Source organism: Theobroma cacao, chromosome 4, assembly GCF_053813885.1.
Source record: "Theobroma cacao isolate CCN51 chromosome 4, ASM5381388v1, whole genome shotgun sequence".
In the NCBI taxonomy this organism is placed as follows: Eukaryota; Viridiplantae; Streptophyta; class Magnoliopsida; order Malvales; family Malvaceae; genus Theobroma; species Theobroma cacao.
The window spans coordinates 30,551,726-30,571,585 of record NC_142642.1 but is presented as its reverse complement, the minus strand read 5'-3'; the positions used below and the strand labels follow the sequence as shown (position 1 = coordinate 30,571,585).

The 19,860-nt window shown below is 33.1% G+C and overlaps 3 protein-coding genes across 7 annotated transcripts; 1 reads left to right on the top strand and 2 right to left on the bottom strand.

Annotated features, from left to right (window-relative positions):
- Window positions 1-632: 632 nt before the first annotated feature.
- APE1 (acclimation of photosynthesis to environment) lies at window positions 633-6,432 on the bottom strand. 4 transcript variants are annotated; one of them, XM_018119326.2, is made up of 9 exons: window positions 5,989-6,432; window positions 4,825-4,871; window positions 4,649-4,751; window positions 4,021-4,107; window positions 3,576-3,659; window positions 1,856-1,909; window positions 1,383-1,471; window positions 1,144-1,189; window positions 633-1,060 (listed from the first exon to the last, which is right to left on the bottom strand). In XM_018119326.2, exons 1-8 carry the CDS (start codon window positions 6,238-6,240, stop codon window positions 1,144-1,146), a joined length of 762 nt encoding a protein of 253 aa, XP_017974815.2. In that variant the 5' UTR covers window positions 6,241-6,432; the 3' UTR covers window positions 633-1,060. The 4 variants fall into 4 exon arrangements, with proteins under 4 accessions (XP_017974815.2, XP_017974816.2, XP_017974814.2 ...); XM_018119327.2 differs by having other exon boundaries at window positions 633-1,055; XM_018119325.2 differs by having other exon boundaries at window positions 633-1,055; window positions 1,391-1,471; window positions 5,989-6,431.
- Window positions 6,433-8,734: 2,302 nt separating this feature from the next.
- On the top strand, window positions 8,735-9,817 carry LOC18602085 (protein EARLY RESPONSIVE TO DEHYDRATION 15-like). The gene is made up of 3 exons (XM_007033250.3): window positions 8,735-8,895; window positions 8,975-9,330; window positions 9,420-9,817. The coding sequence occupies exons 2-3, from the start codon at window positions 9,000-9,002 to the stop codon at window positions 9,572-9,574; spliced, it is 486 nt and encodes a 161-aa protein (XP_007033312.3). The 5' UTR covers window positions 8,735-8,895; window positions 8,975-8,999; the 3' UTR covers window positions 9,575-9,817.
- A 436-nt stretch (window positions 9,818-10,253) lies between these two features.
- On the bottom strand, window positions 10,254-18,632 carry LOC18602084 (Zinc-finger domain of monoamine-oxidase A repressor R1 protein). 2 transcript variants are annotated; one of them, XM_007033247.3, is made up of 13 exons: window positions 18,297-18,632; window positions 17,318-17,415; window positions 17,143-17,229; window positions 16,889-17,057; window positions 15,997-16,797; window positions 15,440-15,582; window positions 15,162-15,356; window positions 14,963-15,053; window positions 14,692-14,860; window positions 12,687-12,797; window positions 12,508-12,604; window positions 11,215-11,318; window positions 10,254-10,512 (listed from the first exon to the last, which is right to left on the bottom strand). In XM_007033247.3, the coding sequence occupies exons 1-12, from the start codon at window positions 18,417-18,419 to the stop codon at window positions 11,249-11,251; spliced, it is 2,154 nt and encodes a 717-aa protein (XP_007033309.3). In that variant the 5' UTR covers window positions 18,420-18,632; the 3' UTR covers window positions 10,254-10,512; window positions 11,215-11,248. The 2 variants fall into 2 exon arrangements, with proteins under 2 accessions (XP_007033309.3, XP_088661552.1); XM_088805426.1 differs by lacking the exon at window positions 17,143-17,229.
- Window positions 18,633-19,860: the final 1,228 nt, after the last annotated feature.

Genomic DNA, 19,860 nt, shown 5'->3' with positions numbered 1-19,860 from the left:
ACTTTGTTACCACACATTCTTTCTATTTTGGCCTTGCAAAAACTGGTGCCAGGAAAAGAAAATCATTAAAATTTGAAAAAACAAAAGGATACGCTTGAGTTCATGACATCTCATAGCATTTAGCAGTTGTGTCTGAAGCATAATTTGAAGGTTGAATTTGCTAGTTAGCCATCTTTGTGTTTCCACTCTTAACAATTCTAAGTTGAATTGTCCCATCAATCTAAACTCAGGCTTTTTAAAGGAAAATTGACATGTCCATTCAAAGATTGTACGAGTTTCACATCTTTTAAACACATGATGACAGAGTAAACAACAAAAAGGAAGGTCACCCTCACTTTTCCTGAAAATTTACATTCTGATGAAAACCCTATCATCTGTTATTTGCCAAAGTTTATAAACTTAACATTAAATTACACCTCCAAAATATTACCAGAAGTAGGGCTTTCTTCTTACCCCAGTAGCTGGGATCTTTGTATTGCCAATGCAAATCTGGCTTACTATTTACTATATCAAGAGCCTCATCCTAGACCAAGAGTATCATTAAAATTGGCATGCTTACTTCAGAGTAAAAACAATAATAGTCTTCAAAGAAACTAGAAAAACCATATCAGACAAAAACAACAATAAGAAAGTTGCCCAAGCCAAGATAGTTTGTGATCCAAGCTCAAGATAAAGTTCATATGGCTACCATCTATAAGCCACTTAGCAACGTTTGCAGACAAAACATCTCACATGTCCTCCCTGATCAAATAATTGTTAGCCACCCAATCAAACATCGGATATTACCTATCAGTTCTAGCTGTCAAAGATTTTGCCAACTATTTTGCACTTGTTTTTTCTATCTTCTTGAGATTCTAATATTGATATAAAATGTATTTGACACTGAATATATATGTATATATGTACACATATACTACAAAATTTCATGAGAAACAACATATCAAAGTCAAACCCGAAAGCAGAATTAGATGAAACTGCCATCATATACTTCATGAAGCTGATGCATTGGAGGTGGAATTTGAAATAAGTCGAACTTCATATATGTTATCCTCTCCCTTCCCTGAGCCATATAGCTCATAAGCTTTGGCCAAAAAGAATTATTATATAAGCTATTTTCAAATGGAGTAGAAAAGCAAAACTCACCTACTTCAGCTGTGATCCCTGGTCCAAAGAAAGAAGCAAATTTTGCCTGGAAACCATCATTTTAACCAAAAGATCAATATGTTGTTATTTCCACTTTCTTGAATTAAGGAATTACAGAATAATAATGTGCAAAAGTATTAAACATAGAAATTAACAAATGTCTTCATGACAATTTACGGACATCCATATTAGAACTCTCAATAAATAGGTTGATATATACTTTGGCAAAGACACGTTACCAGATTACCTGTCTCTGTTCAAAATCTGACAATTGCAAAGCTTTAGCCTCAAACACCAGGACTAGACAGTAATTACCATCTTCTGTGACCTAAGACATGGTAGAAAAAATAAGGTGGCAGGCTAATATCTGAAAACCCTCATCAAATTAAGACCAGCAATTGAGTACTCAGTTCAAATGATCTCAAGTAATACACATAAGCACCAAAACAAGATCAAAAGATCAAACATCACTTTGACAATGGAAGATGCCAAAATAATTTGCGAAGTCACAATTACTCTCCTGTAAAGCCATAGGGGGAAAAGGAATCGCCATATTGACAGCACGCTTTAGTTCCCAAACTAAAATATAATGTACTTCATAAATGTTCAAGGAAGTTACTATTGACTGACACCAATAAATGTTTTCTATATATATGGTAAGGAAATTAACAAATTTCGTTTTTTGGAAAAAAATCAAGTTAGAGAAGCATACTTCTTCCCGGATCATTTGTAGAATAGGTGCACTTCTTCGAGGAATTCCTCCACCCTGAAATTGCAGAAAAGAAGACTGATGTCAAAAATTTAAAATTTAAATATAATATAACAATAAAATTTACAAGTACAAGACATGGCACATTGTCTCCTAAATTGCATTTTAAATTCTTCTTCATAGGTGTTGATCATTGTTGGCTTCTTTCTTTCTTTCTTTTTTTTTAACCTTTACTTTTCCTTCTAGGTGGAGACTGGGGAACAGGGAGGAAATTGACAAGCAAGAATATCAAGATTAGAGTGATTACACCTACTTCTTCACCAAATAACTCATACATGTAGCTTACGCATGTCAATTCTTCAAATTTATATACGATTTAAAACACGACAGAGGCAGGAGGGAGGCAAAAGATTTTTATCAATAGGAAATATCTCTGACAAATGCAAGATGTCAACAGTCAAACAATTGCCAATAATTGATATTTAATCCATCAGGGGTCAACCAAAAAGCTTAAACAGTGCCTCATCAAGTGGCTGCAAAAGATTGTCCTCCAACTGCTAAATTGGCAACCAACAGGTCCAAGGACCAAAAATTTGGTAAGCAAACTTGGATTGAGGGCTCAGTGAATCTAAAATTTTTACAAAATTAAATATTAAATGCACAAAAATTATGCTTAGTCTAGCTTAGGAGATGTTTTGATACAACAAATGCTCAAACTGGCTGCATCCACATTTTGGTCCAATTGAATTTGGTGAGAAAAGTATAAACAAAGCAGAGAAGAGGGATGCAAGAGCATGAGTTAGGTCATGAGAGCAGCCACATCATGCCAAAATGCTGAAGGGTAGAGATTGTTGCTAGATGCCCCTTAGTTTTGTATTCTAGTGACACCAACAGTAAATATAGGTCTCTCTCTCTTTGATCTTTTCCAATAGTTAACCATTGAAATATTAAACTCCCAAATTTGTACGTTATAGACTCATTCATAGCCCTCAAGGTTGCTTCTGCCAAGACAACACATAATTTGCAGATATTGACATTGAAACAAGAATTTATAAGATATGAAAGCCAGGGACAAATTCCTAACGAAGAGACATTGGATATTACATGTTCTCTATTAGAGTTGGGAGAAAAGAACCATCCCAACACTTGAGCAAAGAAACAGCTTACTAATTTTCCTTTCCCGCATACAGAGCACAAAGAAATCTCTCTTAATATATACAATGCAGAAATTTTAAAAACTAATCTTGCAATGAAAGAAAGCATGGACAATTAATTTGATTTGTTAACATGTTTGAATGTCTAGATAATATTTGAAGAAGATGCATACGTTTTTCAATCTTTTCTTTTGCATTTAAAATAATACTCTACAGAATTATACATAAGTTCATCTTCTTCAGATGTTACCTATGAATTTGCTTTCTCATGTTGCAAATAGTAGGGTTTTATAGAACAGAAAATTACTCCTCTGTTATTTAGTTGTTCTAACTTCTAAGGGTTGCCAATGCAAGAGAGAATATATTCAACAAAGAATAAACGGAAACTCGAAGTAAGAAGAAAGACAGCATCCTTTAGAGTTCATCAATTTAGTCCATACTTAACTGTCAACAAACACAATTTTGGATTTCCACTTTTTTACTTCCAATGACCAAATAAGTGATTTGCCAAAAGGCATATAAAAAGCACATATCCAGCATGGAGTTCAGTTAGACATTAGAAGTCATACCTGACCATACTGGAAAATCCGCTTCAATGCCTCATCCAAATGCTGTTCATCCCCGTAACGATATCTTGTAACATCACTCTTTACCTAATTAAAGCTATAAAAAGGTCATTCCAATGTGATCACAAAATGAAAAGAGTACTATATGCATCTCATAATGAATGTAGCTTGGCACGGGGAAATTTTCAGGAACAAACAGACCGACCCTGAGTTTTGACACATGTAAATCTCAACCTAATTTAGCCACTAATTAGTCACTGACTTATCAAGTTTAATTTAGTCAACAATAGCCTTCGGAGTCAAGAAGCTATTACAATTGAAACCCTACCGGCAAGATGATTCATGTGGGTTATTAAGGGAAATGGGATTGAAAGATGGAAAAATCTCATGTGCAATCTATCTTCAAGATTTTGTGAATGAGTGTGCAATGCCAGATTGATGAAAATACCTGCTTAAGGATAGGAGTGGCGCCAGTTTCCCTCAACATTTGAGCATCTGAATAGGTCAAGCATGGCACTGGTTTGAGTTCTGCGTACTGCGAAACAACCAAAAGTCTACACTTTGTTAAAATAAAAGAAAAATAAAAAAAGAAATAACTACATTGCTCCCCTGCCACTATTACAAAACTAAACTGCATAATAGCATATTAGAGCTTTAGCAATATACTAAATATATCTTCAGAGCATCTTAGAAAAGGACATCTTACTGACCTAATATAAATGCGAAAGGAATTAAATAGAGCTAAGATCATGATAAGAAGAGTTATCTTTATAAAACTGGTTAATACAGCTGTTTATCTGAATCTTTATTCTGCTAGGAGGTCAAATTCACAACTGATTTCAGTTTCTCAATGAGATTATGATGAAAATCTGGAAACCTTGTATTTCAGCTTTAACCAATTTAAGCCAAGATGAAATTTAAAAGCTTCATGCAAGATACAACTTCATATATGATGCAACAATGCTGCCAAAGTTCTAATTTCAGATAGCTCAAAGCCCACTATCTAATGAGAAAATATGAGATTAAATGTTTTCAAATATCCATCTCAATCCCAATCCATGGAAAAAAACTTTTACCTTGAGGGCCATTCCAATTAGTGCAAGAGGGAAGCCATATGTCAGCATTATTGCCGACCATTCAGATCCAGGGAGAAAGTTAAAATATGCCCCAAAACCATACCTGTATGTTACACATTAACCAGAGACAAAATACTCTTAAGAGAAAGAAGAAAAGTCAAAAGGTAGGCACTCACGAGAGGAGTGAAATTCCAACACCCAGTCCAATAACACCAAATGATAGCTGCAAATAATAATAATTATTATTAATATTCATCAGAATATAAGAAGACATATGATATATGTATTAGTTAACAGATCATTATCGTGTAAGGCCTGATCTGCTCAGATCATCTGTGACAATTACGTTCAAATAAGAGATTTAACTGAAGTGAAACTAAAGTGTGCATCACTGTATTGCTTTTAGCATTTAGGTGGTGCATTACAAGCTTTTCATTGGAGAAGTCTGCCACTTATTAATGCAGTTTGCATTGTCTAAATACCATCTACTGCTCCAACTAGTTTAAATCAGAACCAATGTGATAGCAATCAATGTTAAGAAAAGATAGACATAACTCACTCTCAAAAGAGGGTACCTATCTGATGCAAGCCTTTTTAACAATTCAGAGTCTCACAGTTACATATTGTAACATCAAGAACCATAACAGCTAATAGGTATCCACCCACATTGTAATCAGTCTTAATAATCAGTCTTAATCTAACATTAAGATAGTGAATGGGTGTTGATTTATGTTACCTAAAGAAGTTAAGATATACATATATATATACCAAATGGTGAAATATATTCCAACTTCCAAGGAAACAAAAAATGCATTAAAGGAGAAATGCAAATAGCAGTACTAAAGTAGCTTTACTTGATTTGTTGATTGAAATAAAATGATCTCTAGGAATTCACTAAAGAAAGCTTATGCCTTTTCCCTTACTAAAGCAAGAAGGAAAATTGACACCCTCACTTTTGCCTAATTAGGAAAGATAAAGGAGCTCAAAATGCTTATAACTAAGGCTGAGAGCAAAACAACTCCAAATTCTCACTAATCCCATAAAAGTATTGTGACAAATATGTGAATTTCCCAAACAAGTTTATGCCAAGACATTCACCTAAAATCAATTAGCTGTAAGTGGAAAGGCACATATAATACTTTTATAAACAATTGGTTTCAAGTTGGATGCCACTGTAATACAATTTCATTCTAATTATCTAAATGAAAGCTATAAATTTCATTTAAAAAAAAAAAACACCCAATGGTCAAAACTACTTCAACTAGCTATCTAAATTCTTCCAAAACATAAAAAAAAAAACACCCAAATTTATTCTTTACAAAAGCTGATTCGTTAATTACCTTAGAGAACGAGAAGCCATCATCAGCGACAATGGTTTTGGCAACAGAAGAAGAAGGCTGAGAGGTTGAATCAGCTGCTTTTGTTATGAACGTTAGCTTAAGACTATGGGGCTTGGGAGTTGATCTCGTGAGGTGCTGGTGCCTTTGGGGCCGAGGTGGTAAAGATAAAAACCAACGGTGGTGATTAACGCTGTGATGGTGGGAATGAATAATTATAGCTGTTGATGTTGGTGATATTGCTTTCATCGGCATATCGGCTTCTTTCTTTTTCTGCTTTTCTTTGAATAATTACTTACTTCAATGGTTACTTCTTCTTCTTCTTCTTCTTCTTGTTTCTGCGTTTTGAGTGTATTATCTTCGGTTGGAACAACGAGAGGCTGTTGTTCGTTACTGTCTCAGCTTCATGTTTCAACCGCCAAATTAGCTTGACCACGGGTTTCTCTACTTTTTTTTTCTTATATTTGTTTTTTATTTTATTTTTGAGATTTATTATTCTTTAGATATTTCATTTATTCTAGTTGCCTGGCGTTAAAGAAGCTGGAAGTTAGTAGAGCCCGAAAATTCCTCGGTCACTTATTTAATTACATTAAACATTGGGGCTTAACCATTCAATTCCACTTTATTTGGATCTAAATAGATCTCACGGTCACCATAAGTCCATTTTAATAAATTGACATCAAAGTCTTAGATGTAATCAAGTGTATTTAAATTAAGTTCGTTTATCTTATTTTATTTTAATTTATCATGTAATTACACGTATTAAAATTAAATTATTTTATTTTAATTTTTCATGTAATCAAGCGTATCTAGATTAAATTAATTTATCTTATCTAAGGTTGGATTAGAAATACACCAATCTTGTAACCCATAATGTGCCATTATTCATTCAATTGAACCGTTAATTAAATAATTTGTATGCTTGACATCCATTCTCAAAGAGAACTTGACTGGCCACCATGAGAGCTCAGTCAACTTTGTTTAACTTGTTTTATTGCAATCCGATAGTCCTCATAAGGACTCGGGTATAGATGGCATCTGCATATTTCCGGTCCATCACTTTTATACCTTGATTAAATACTTGTCAAGTATTTTTGCTCAAGTTCAACAGCTCTAAGATGGGATTTTACAAATTAGTTAACATGTCATCTCTACATATCTATAACTTTATATAAAAGAAAGTTTTAACAAAATTCTCTAATATCATACAGATGTTTTAACAAAAAATGTCGCAAGTCAAAAGTAATGGTCAATTTTTTTACTTGGAGTCATCAGGGAGAGTTATTGTAAAATTTGATTTCAGACGAATCGCATCATTAGTGATTTATATGAGTGGTAGATCGTAAATGTCAAGACTTATCAGATCAAATTTTAGTATAATAAATTAGATGGTCCATCTCATAACCTTTGCTCGGCAACAAAGGATAAAAGTGATGGAGCGGTCATATGCAATGCCATCTCTACCCATTTGGCAAAACAGATAGCGAAAGAATGTAGAAGATGTTGATTGAGGGACTCATGGTTGCATGGAACGTGTACATGCTATACCTATATATTCCAAGGCATTACTATGTTCAATGGGACTCCATTTTTCATATTGGAGACATAAGCGATGCAACTGGCTTCTTAGTTCAGTGGGAGTTCTTTCCTTCACCTTGAAATCATAAGAGTTTACTTCCTTGTCTTGTCTCTGGTAATGTCTAACATCAGGAGGAATGGAAGTCATGCTACTCCATGGAACAAGGCACTCTTCACATCACAATCATTTCAACAGAACAGTCTGAACAGGTGAACTCAACTTACCCTTCCAACACAGGATTTCTTCAATCTGATCTTGTTTTTGATTTGGTGGGTTTGAAGCTTTCATCAGCTTGATTGGTTTTTTCAGCATAAAGATTTCATCTTCCAAGAAAATACAAGAGAAATTAATCACTTCTTTTAAACATTTTCTGGGCTTGCATCTGAGAAGACGAATATCACCCTGTGCAACATAATACGGACCCTAGCTAGTTTGGGCCGGCTTCTCTTAAGAGTGGGCTTTACATTAGTAGTCTTAAACTGGACCACTAGTTCTTAATTTTTTATTATTTTTTTAGCCAACTAAAAAAAGGTAAATTCACGAATTAAGAGAATGATTTGTATTTAGTTTGTTATATAAATTGCGAGGAAGAAATGAACATATTATATAAAAATTAATTAAGATTCAATATATTTATATTTTTACAAATATATAATAAGATGAATTATAAAATATACAAATTTTTATAAGTATTTTAAATTTAGTATTAAGTGAAGAAAATGCATAAAACCCATTTTTTTCAAATATTACATACATTTTTTTTCTAATTTTATGTCCAAATCTTGCATGATTTATTTATTTTTTCTTGGTAAAAACTTTATAAACCCCATTCTTTCATAATTTTTTAATACGTCTTTTTTTTTATTTGGGTTCTATTTGATAAGATTGAAAAAAATACAAAAATAAAAAAAAAATTCTTTTAATTGTTGATTTATTTAAGTGGGACTGAGGACTGAAAATTAGTGGACAAACAATTTAATAAATCTCCCCGGACTATTCCCGCACTTTCTAGAAAAAAACATATCTTTTGCTAAAAATATCTCATCACCATCTTTTCCTATCCATCCGATCATCATCTCATCTCTCTCAACCGTTGATTCATAACCCAATCGAATCATTACATTATTGGAACTCACATACACGTGTCCCTTAAGTTCGTCGATTTACCGGCTGCTGTCTCGATGGTCCTCCCAAGCCTTAGCCTCGGACTCCCAACGACTCAGCTGTTGCTCTCTTTTCTTTCCTTATTAATCATCATCACCCTTTTGTCTCTCCTCCTCTGAGCTTTTTAAATCTTCACTGAACTGTACCTCAAATTATCAACGCCCACGGTAACGTTCTCTCTTTTAGATCCACGGTGAAGATTTATTTTGCGATCATTTCTTAAATTCTTTTTCGTTGATCTCTCAGTGTACAATTTGATCGAGACATTTGAATGGCGGCGGTTGTCGGAGCAAGGTCGTCGGCGTTGAATCCGAACGCGCCGATGTTCATCCCAGCGGCGTTTCGTCAAGTCGAGGATTTCTCTCCGGAATGGTGGGAGCTAGTCAAGACGTCCACTTGGTTCCGTGATTACTGGCTCAGCGAGCATCAGGAGGAGGGTTTCGCGGCGGATGACGAAGACGACGACGCGGATGTAGCCAATTTGTTACCGGAATCTTTCGAGCTCGGGTTCGATGAAGAGTTGGTTGATCTCGATGCTCAGTTCGAGGAGTTCCTCGAATCCGAAAGTAGAGAAAAAACAGAAGCAAAGAAGGATCGAAACGGTATTCGCGAAGCATGGAAATTCAATTCCTTTTACCCTTTTTTTTCCACCTCTAACATTGAAATTAAACTGAACACTTGGTTTTTTCAGGTGTTGGAATGAATCCCAAGGCTTTAATAAGGAGTTTGAGCATGCCTAAATCCCCGAGGGAGAGAGGTACGAGGTATTTCGAGAAGCCAGCTAAGTACGTAAGTTCCAGTCCCAAAGCCAGATGCAGTCCGCGACGAATCCAGCAACCTCGTTGAGACAACATCCTCCTCACTGTCACTGACATGAGTTAGCATTATCATCTAGTACGAGGAGTTTCTGACTTTGACCATAGGAGCTTACAGCTTTTGATATGCTGTTGTTGTTGTTGTTGTTGTTTTAACTTTAACACGCTTGTCTTTTGCTTTACTTTTGTCTTTCTGCTTTTTGGGAGGTTATGTACAAATGTATGAAAGTGTTATGCGAATCTAAATAAAACTTTGTTTGCTTCTTTTTTTTAATATTTGTTTGATTTTGTATATATTTAATTATGAATAAATTGTATATTTCATATAACGAGTTTAGATATTTAACAAATAATATTTATTTGAATCAAATTCTAATTTATAAAATTTGAATACAGAAGGAAGATTAACAACAAATTAATTAGGATATGAGAAGCAACAACCTTAACCTTCCCTTGTCACAACTCATCAACAATCTCTAATATTTGTCATTTAGTTAATTAAATAGAAACTAAAAAAAGAAAATTAAAAAAAAAAAAAAACTTACCCAACTGAACCAACTCAACCAACCCATGGACTCAAAATTTAAGGATGCATACTTAGCTGGAAGATTTAATATCAAACCTATTATCATGAATCTATGCATGCATTCTCCAAACACTCTTCATGGTTCAATATCAATGTGGACTTGTAACATATTAAAGAACAAATCTATTGGAAGTATCATTTATATTTATATAACAATTATACAATCATGCAACGTACAATATTTCATATGACTTACAAAATGCTATCAATCATCAGCTGAATCATGCCACCTTACAATGTTATCCTTTACAATTCCGCAATCAAATAATTGGGAACCAAAAAACAATGTGTGCAACGCAAATTCATCATGAGTTAGCAAGCAAACTGATGATGTTTTCAACTGTTGCTCATAGCTAGCAGCCATGCCTCCCCATTCTTCTGTTCTGTTGTTGATAAAAGGACAAAAAATTATTGGTGTTGAAGATCTACGTACTAGTTATTTCAAATAAAAAATAGTTTCAAAATATTGATTAATGACTTCACATTGACAAAATTCAATATTCCAATTCGAAAATTTTGAAGAGGAAGATATGGCAATCCCAACTTATAGTGGCACGACCAAGAACACGTTATCAGTGTGATAAAATAGAACACAGCAGCCATGCACAGGATCTATGGTGAACAGAATGTAGCAAAATTCTCAATGACATTTCAAATGCTTATTTAAAACAGTTTTTACTAGATTTCCAATGAAACTTAATGCATCATGTCAAAAATTTACTCTAAGAAAGAACAAGAAATTCACTAGATGGCATTGGAGATTAAAAGCTATTCTTGGTCTCTTACAATCTTACGAAACAGCTTAATCTGATAGGTGAAGGACCAAGAACAAATGTTAACATCTAACATAAGAAAATGTGTGTTTGTCATGGCAAGCCACATGCATCATATATTTCAATCAATCTTCATGATAAGTCAGCTGCAAGATGAGGTTATCTGGAAATTCATGTTTGCGGAGCCACTCAAGCCAGTACCAAGTCCCAAATAACAGTATTATGCAGAATGGAGTATAACTTAACGCAAGGATACTAAGGTTTTGCACTTTAATGAAAAGTCATTTCCCATAACATGCAGCATAATATTACCTGAAAGAATGGCCAATCACATGGACTATGCATGCTACGAGTTAGTTTCAACACTAGCAATTGGAAGGCTATCTGAAAGTTTCTGAATCCTAAGCCTTTTTGTCCTGTAGAGAAAAAGGGAAAAGAAATAAGTGATTACAACACTAACAATAAAAAAATACCATGTTTACTGAAAAACATAACAGACACAAAAGTTGCCCTTTTCACAAGGTGCCCATGGGCTAGGCTTGGCCAGGCCCACGAAGCCTTTAAAAAGCTAAGCCCAGCCCAGCCTGACACCTGCCTCATCCGTTAACATATTATTTTATTATTAAATAATAAAATAATGTTTTTATATTAATATTTTCAATATATTATAAAATTGAGATTAAATAAAGTTCATTAATAAAAATACTCCAATCAACCAAGCCTATGGACACCTCTATTGCAAGGCTTAAAAGCAATACTGCAATGGGAACAAAAAGCAGTTAGGCAATTAAATTAATGTCTCTTATTGACTGGTCTGAATAGTTTTAATTCAGAACCAAAAACCAAACCCTCATTAACTTCACTTTTCTTTACCAGCGCTCATTCTGAATCCAAAAATCCAAAATACTTACCCCCCCACCCTGCCTCCAAAAAAGATCACGTGAAGTGGCATGATTCTTCTCTAAATCCATTTAAATCACAAGCCATTAAAAATCATATCCCAGTTCTAGATCTTGTCAACAATCCATTTATGTACAGTGCATGGGTCATGATCTTCTGTACCGTTGCATTCTAGTTCATAACATAAACAAGACTTGATAAAATAAACATGAAACACAAAAGTCTACCAGTGTGACACTCTGCAAAATGTTATATCAATTATTGCAAGTATCTCTCTCTCCCTCAAGAGAGAGAAACATGGAACAAAATTTCTTATGGACAGGAAAGAAATTAGTTTGAGCTTTGATTGGAAGCCAAACAAGGTTATTTGCTAGAATTCACAAGTAGTGCTGGCTTTCCAGTTATAAAATAATTAAAAAGGATTTATTAGAAAATAGCTTATCACTTGAACTTTCTGAAAGTGTCTATAAGGTAATCTCCACCTGAAATCCTAACAAAATTTCCATAATTACCCTCCAAGATATTCATAGAAATGCAGAGAAGTAGCCAATTTTAAAAATAAACTTCTGAGGATATTTGATCCAGTGGCTACCATATTTCTCAATTCCTAACAAATTATGCATACCTTTAGATCTCAAAGAAAATTAAAAAGATTATAATAAAATAAATAAATTGGTTCCAAAAGACAATCATAAATGCAGTTACCTTATAGAAGAAATGTATTTCTCTACATGTGCTTTCTGTTTAACATCATAGGCAAACCATTTTTCATCAGGTGCTACTGGATCCAAGGTCCCAATATCTGTCCATTAAACATAAATAAGACTTGAACTTCCAATATTCATATCATTGATCAACACATCAAAGTAATGCATTTTGCTAACCTTGCAGCAAAATATACGGTTCACTGGTATACCCTCTCAATCTCCAGAAAGCATGACCATTAACATCCAATACAATAGGTGCCGTTCTAACAGCATCAGATCTTTGTCTCTCTGCAACAATTGTATGCAAAAGAATGTCAGCCTGTTTAAAATTTAAGATAATATTTGCACCAAAACATGCATTCAGAAGAATTTTTCTGTATGAAGCACAGAAGTTGAACAGTTGAAAATGGAATAATCCATTAGAACTAATAAGGACAAGGCCAGGGTACAATTGTAATTACCAATTGTATTAGATTTTAAATACCAATACACTGCCTTGCTACAATCAAGGCCAACAAGTATACTCAACTAGAGCTTCAAAAACATAGAACTTCAATTAGGGGTGTGCAAAAATCGGTTAAAACCACCTTAATCAACTTAACTGACAAAAATCAATTAATTTGGTTCAGTTAATTCAGTTAAAATGGTTAAGTCAGTTAAAAAATAAGTTAAATAGGGGCAGTTAGGTTAAAAAAATCTGAGATCAATTAACTGAATTAATCGGCTTTATACTTCCTATTTCTATAGCCTATAAGAAGTTTTCTTGCATGTAAATCACTTACACGCCACTCACATGTAAGATGTAACCTACAGCTCCAATAGTGTTTTAAGCTTCAAATGCAAATAGCGTATACAGGGTTCTCTTGCATGTAAACCACTCACACGGAAATTATCATTCATGACTCAAATCAACAAAATCAAACCCCATAATTCAATATTCATAAATATTATCTATTTTGAAAATTTTATAGAATTCCTTGTTAATATATATCAAATCAAACTAAACACATTATACATCCATATTTTCTAAAAGAATAATGTTATTTAGTCCAAGATTTAGATACACTAACTCTTAACAAATTGCATGAATATGTTACAAATATATAACATTAATTTTGTAAGTAATGAAACCATTCCACTATTTTACTTGATAAAATATTAAAATTATATAAAAAAAATTATTCGATGGACATTGTTATCGGTTAATGAGTATGTAATTAATATAACACTTTCTCTTAAGTTTGATAACATAATATATTAAATACAAAAATTTGATCTCCTAGTTTTGGTTAATTTTTATAAACATCTATTAATCAGTATTATTCAATTTACTATGTTAAATAGTTGATTGATAAATTAATTTATTTTCATAAACCCAATAGAGGGATACTTTTCTTTGTGATAGTTTTGGAATATTTCACTCCTTGTTTATGAATTCTAAATATATGCCTAATTTCATCTGGATTCCATGTAAAGGCCAACAGAGCAGGCAGCAAGTATACAATTTCTTTTTCTTGCTCTTTTATTACTGTTAATTACATACAATTATCTTATATTAATGAATGATTACATGCTATTTATTTTATATTTTCATGCTATGACAAGATTAACTATTAAATGAATTAAAAGTTAAAAAAAAATTCAATCAAGTCGGTTAAAACCGAATTAATCAACTTAAGTCAGTTAATTGGTTAAACTAGTTAATGGGAAAAAATCAGTCAATTCGGTTAATATGATATGAAGTCGATTCAGTTAATGGGATTTTCTAACCAAGTCAACCAATTGCTTACTCTTAACTTCTATACTTTAACTCTACTATTAATTTTAACCAGTCCAACTACTCAAAAGTTAAAGATGAAGGTAACATCTTCTATTTATGTATAACAGAGACTTCTAGCACATATTAGCAAGTTCAAATGCCATTTTTTAACTATTTCTAAAACTTTTCAGATATATAGCTTTTCACCAATGGCACTTAAAATACTAATGATTCTTATTTCAAAACTCTGCAAAAAGGTAATGTATAAATTCAATGCAGCATATCCTTTGTATACACAATAATTATTTCCCTGCCTAAGTTGGATATGTTGCATGTTGAGAGAAAGAGGAGAAAGGGGAGGGGGGGCATGCACATTTTTCAAATAATTGCTTGAACTCTACAGCTTAGAGATTGAAAGCATACTCTTTGGTAACATGCCCATTGCCTGGAGCACATCTGCATGAGCTTGAGCTGCTTCTCTTTTCATTTGTGCAACAAGAGTCTCATGCTCAGAAACTGACACAGGAGCACCACTTCTTCCAGTAATGACTTTGGCAACCTCATCCTGCATTTTCTGCCTTAATTGTTTTTCCTGTATTAAGCAAAAACAAAAGGAGTTAAAGAAAATTAGGTCAGTTTTGCATGAAGATTCTTAAGATCACTACATCGATGTCAAAAAAGGTGCATGTATTACCTTATCCCTTGCAGCAAGAATCTTTTCTTTTGCTTCCTTCTCACTATCAACAAACTCTAAATTTTGTTTGTCAATCCAACTCCTCAATGTTCTAAAAAATTATGTTGTATCAGGAAAAGAAAGAGGGACTTAAAGTAGAAAGAAAAGAAAGAGTTATTATGTAAAATAGTAGGCTTTGCTTTTCACCCTTTTTACTTACATAGTGCAAAGGGCTTCATCACATAAGAAGTTTAAAAGCTTAAGCTTTGTAGAACTGTCTAACATATTATACGCATCCACACCCTTATCAAAAAAATTGGAAGGAACTTCTTCCAGTGCACATTGGGATTCAGACACACATTGGCCAAGAGCTCGGAACCATGAAGTGTGGTCACTTGTTCTTAAAGATGGAAACCTGAATAATACATATAGCAAAAGATTGTAATTCAATTCCAAAAAAGAAGATGAAATTGAGTGGGTAAGGGCATTGATTTATACTTTTTCCCCATATCCTTTTGTATTAAAGACAACAACTGTGTATGAAGTTGGGCTAGTGGAGAGTACTGTAATCGGCACCTTCCACGTCCACGGATTATTTCTCTAATTACAGATTCTGCTTGCCCTTTCTTCATATCAAAAACCTAGAAAATAACAAGCATGAGAACCAAAAGTAATAACTAAATTAAAAAAGCTAGGGCAGGTAAGAAAATGAAAGCAAACAACTGCACCAGACAATTAGCATAATAATAGTAAACAATAAATATAGAATCAAAAAGTATTGTCCAAAGTGAGATATTTACAACACAAAAACAGAAGCACCTATTTGCCAAGGGAAGGGCAGGATGATATTTTATCAGCCTTGTCTTGTGAAGGGATGTATACAGCAAGTCAGAATTTCATAATTCTTAAATCCATATGACAGAAAATTCATCATAACAACACTTTTATCATCAATTAGTTCTGTATTATTCAGCTATTGATAACAACAAAATTTACAATGATGCATCTAGGCTTGAATGTTAATTAAAAAAAAAAGATTTAACTATCACACATACCAATCCAAAAGCAGCACAGAACTCTAAGAATTGCAATGCATGTCCAACATCTTGGGGAGGTAAGTCAACACCTGCAACAGTTATTAAACTGGTGCCCTGTGGCAATTGAATGTCCATGTCAAAATTTTTATCCAACACTTGTGTAGTACACTTTTTATTTTTTCTAGGCTCTGTATCTGACTTGAGCTCAGCACTGGTGTTATCATTTTCAAAACCAATTAAACCTCCAGGATCCTCACTTTTTACACCATTTTTTTTATTTCCAACAGGAGATATGGTGTTACTTTCTAGAACTTGCATCTTAGAATTCTTTTCCTCCATAAAATCACCCTTAAATTTTTCTTTTAACTTCAGTTTTTCCCGGGACTCTTCATCAGAAATTGTGGGCTCCCTTTTCTTAGAAATTTCCCCTGGAATTTTAACACCATTTAGAACTCCTGCCTTCTTGCTTTTTGCACATTTAGTTTCGTCTCCTTTACTGGGACAGGAAGGGTCATCCATTTGCACTCCTGTCTTAGAGTTGTTTTTATCTGAAACACAACCACTATCTTTTCCATTTCCCTTCACTTTTTTCTTTGAAGCTTCATTCAAGACTTTAGGCTTTTTTGGACTATTTTTCTTCAAAGATGCCTCATGATCTTCATTGCCATAATACAATTCCTTCAATCCTTCTCGTTTCATTTTCTTAGATTTGTTTTCATTAGAAAATGATGTCAAATTCTGAGAATCAACCTTGGAATCAGAGTCTCCATCAAAAGAATTTTCCTTCCCAAGCTTCCTCGGTGAAGCAGCCATACACTCCTAGGAACATCAGACAGACACAAATTCTATCACCCAAAAAAGGTGAAAAAACAATAGTCTATCATCATTAACAAGAAAAACAAAGCCAAACCTTCTTTGAAGCAACTTGCTTCTTTGGTGAAACACTTATATCTTTTCCAATCTTTTCATATCCAAAACTTTCAGGCCCTTTAGCTTGAAGCAATTCTGAAACAGAAGAATACCCAGTTGCTTTGGCTGTGTGCACAAGAATACCTGTAGGTTTGTGACCTTTTTTCTTCCTAAAAATGTAGTACCCCATTAGACTTGATCAAAAAATTAAAAATAAAATAGATTATAGAAAAATGCCCATTGCAATATGCTTACATGCAGAGACTACAATTGCAATTGTCTCGGCACTTGGGACAATTCCAATCAACCAACAATGCAACTTCTTCTGCATTCTCTCCATATCTATACAATATCAATCCAACAAAAAAACTAATAAGAGAATGGCATCATTCAATTAACTGGATTGTATAAGAAGGGTTAAAGTAACAACCTGTTTAATAAGCATTTACAGCAATACTTAATGGGACATTGCTTGTTCTTTTTCAATTTCTTGCATGGAGCCAAGAAACCCTTTATTTTTTGTCGGCACTTCAGCATTTGATCCCAAGGCAAAAGGAAATATTAGGGGAAAAATTAAAGCTAAAAAACCAGAAAATTATCAATCAAAATATTAAAACATTTAAAAAGTAAAGTTCCATGTGCACTGTAATCTACTGATTTCTCTATAATGCTCAAAGTAATTCCATTTAGCCAAACTTATATTGCTCCGACTCTTCATTTTCCACGAAGTATCAATATTAGACACCAAAACATAGTTGAGGTGCATCAGTATCTTCATCTTAGTCACCAAATATATGGAAAAACTTAGAAAAAAACTGAATTGACACACACCCGTATCAGACACTCATCCCTGAGTGAGTTCCAGTAACAAAGTCAAACAATTGAAACAAGTCTCAATGCCCCAAATAAGAAGAAAACAAGACATGGGTGTTTTTACATCAAGGAAGCAGAATAAAAAGATGGCAGAGAACCAAAAAAGAAAAACCAAAAACTAAAATAAACGATACAAAAAGTATTAAAGCCAAATTCAAAGTTTAACATGATTATTAAGGATATATAAAATTCAAATGAAAGTAACACTTGTTAACGCGAAATTAATTTCAGACGATATTTTCTTCTCAATAAGACCGTGAGAAACTTGTATTTACGATCTTTTCTTTAATTTAAACCCTGCAAGAAAATGGACTGCTCAGAAGCTGATAGATTACAGAAACAAACATATGTCAGAATTTAAATAAAAGTAATATCTGCTGGTGCAAAATCCTTGTTTCATACAATTTTTGCTTGTCAAACCAAAAGAAAAAAGAAAAGTAAAAGGACAAAACAAACTAAAAATAAAACCCAAAAATAAAGGGTAAAAACCATTCCAAAAATTGAGTTAAAAATGGAATTTAAGGAAAAAAAATTACCTGGTGACAAGTTTGTCCACTTTCAGAATCAAAAATTCTTCGTCCGACGACACGAATTCCACCATTGCCCGTTGTTTGCTTCCCTTCTTCCATTTTCGAAGCAGAAGTTGAAGCAACAGCCATGAGCTTTTCTCAAATTCTCAACCAAATGATTCACTGAATCGTGAACATATGAATATATGCCTTTTTGTTGTTTCTGTTTTTGGGAGCTTTTCAAATTTGGTTTTGGTTTTGAGTTTCCCTCTTTCTCCTTAGTGGCGGGACTGATTTTGAGAAAAACACAGTATGGAAAATATTTGGGAATTCCCGGGAAAATTGTAAATTTTTAACAGAGCTGGGCGCCAAATTGTCTCTTTTGTAATTGAGCGTGCCCTAATTATCCAATGGACCAAATTACATATTTAGGTGAGCTTGGTTTGAAGCCCCTTTCATAATGATTGGCCCATTCAATTTTTGAACCCATTTTAGTCTCGATCAGGCTTTGTTACCATTTTCAAACAGTTTAAGAAAATTTAACTAAATTTTTACATCATTTATTGTATTTAATCAAATTTTTATATTTTTATTTAATTTTAAATTAAATAAATAATTATTATTAATCAACATGTCAATTGTCATTTAATGTCATATGATACTAATATAACATGCTAACATGATATAATACATAATAACGTAATATATTGATATAGTATAATAATATAATTATGTAGCATTTGACGTTTCACATCAATGTCACTTAGACGTAAAATGACAAGTCATATTTTAACAAATGATAATTAATTAATCATTAATTGTAACAGATTATTTTGATACAAAATAAGAGTTTTATTAAATATAATAAAAAAATTAATTTATTTTATTTTCATAAATAATTCAAAAAAATTATATTATCATTATATATATAACTCGAAATTATAAATACAAAAAGACAAAAAAAACCCTTATCATCTAAAATACATTTCAAACTGTTCAAACTTGATTCCAGTAGCAGCGTTTAAGCAAGTGAAGATTAATATGAGATCCTTTGGAGCTTTGTGTTCTGAATTAAATAGTGAACCCTAATTAGAATCCAATGGCTTATAAGAAGTCCCACCAATTTGAGAAACCCTCGTATTCATTTCTGACCACAGCCTTAACATTGTGGTTGACAATGCAGCTGCTTGAATTAATATCTTTGTTGAGTCACCAAACTTTTGATTGTCTAGCCAAGCTTCCTTGAAAATATGGTCCATTTGTACGGAAAGTAGGGTCCTTATTGAAAGAAGCCAGTGGCCTTTCACTCTCTTGTAAGGTATATTCATTTTCTTCTGCCTAATTTCTATATATACCCACCATACTTATGGTGTGTTCGAGTCAGACTGCTTCTGTATGTAAGTTCATTTAGTAATTATATTACTGTTTTAATTTTCTTAACTATAATTTAATGAACATGTGATAATTTTTTAAACTTGTGCGCGAGGTTTAAAATTTTTATGATTGAAGCATTAAATTGAAATTATTCAAAAAAATTAAGTAAAGTATAGTTTTTTTTATGTCTTTTGGATGATGGATAGATTGAAAATTA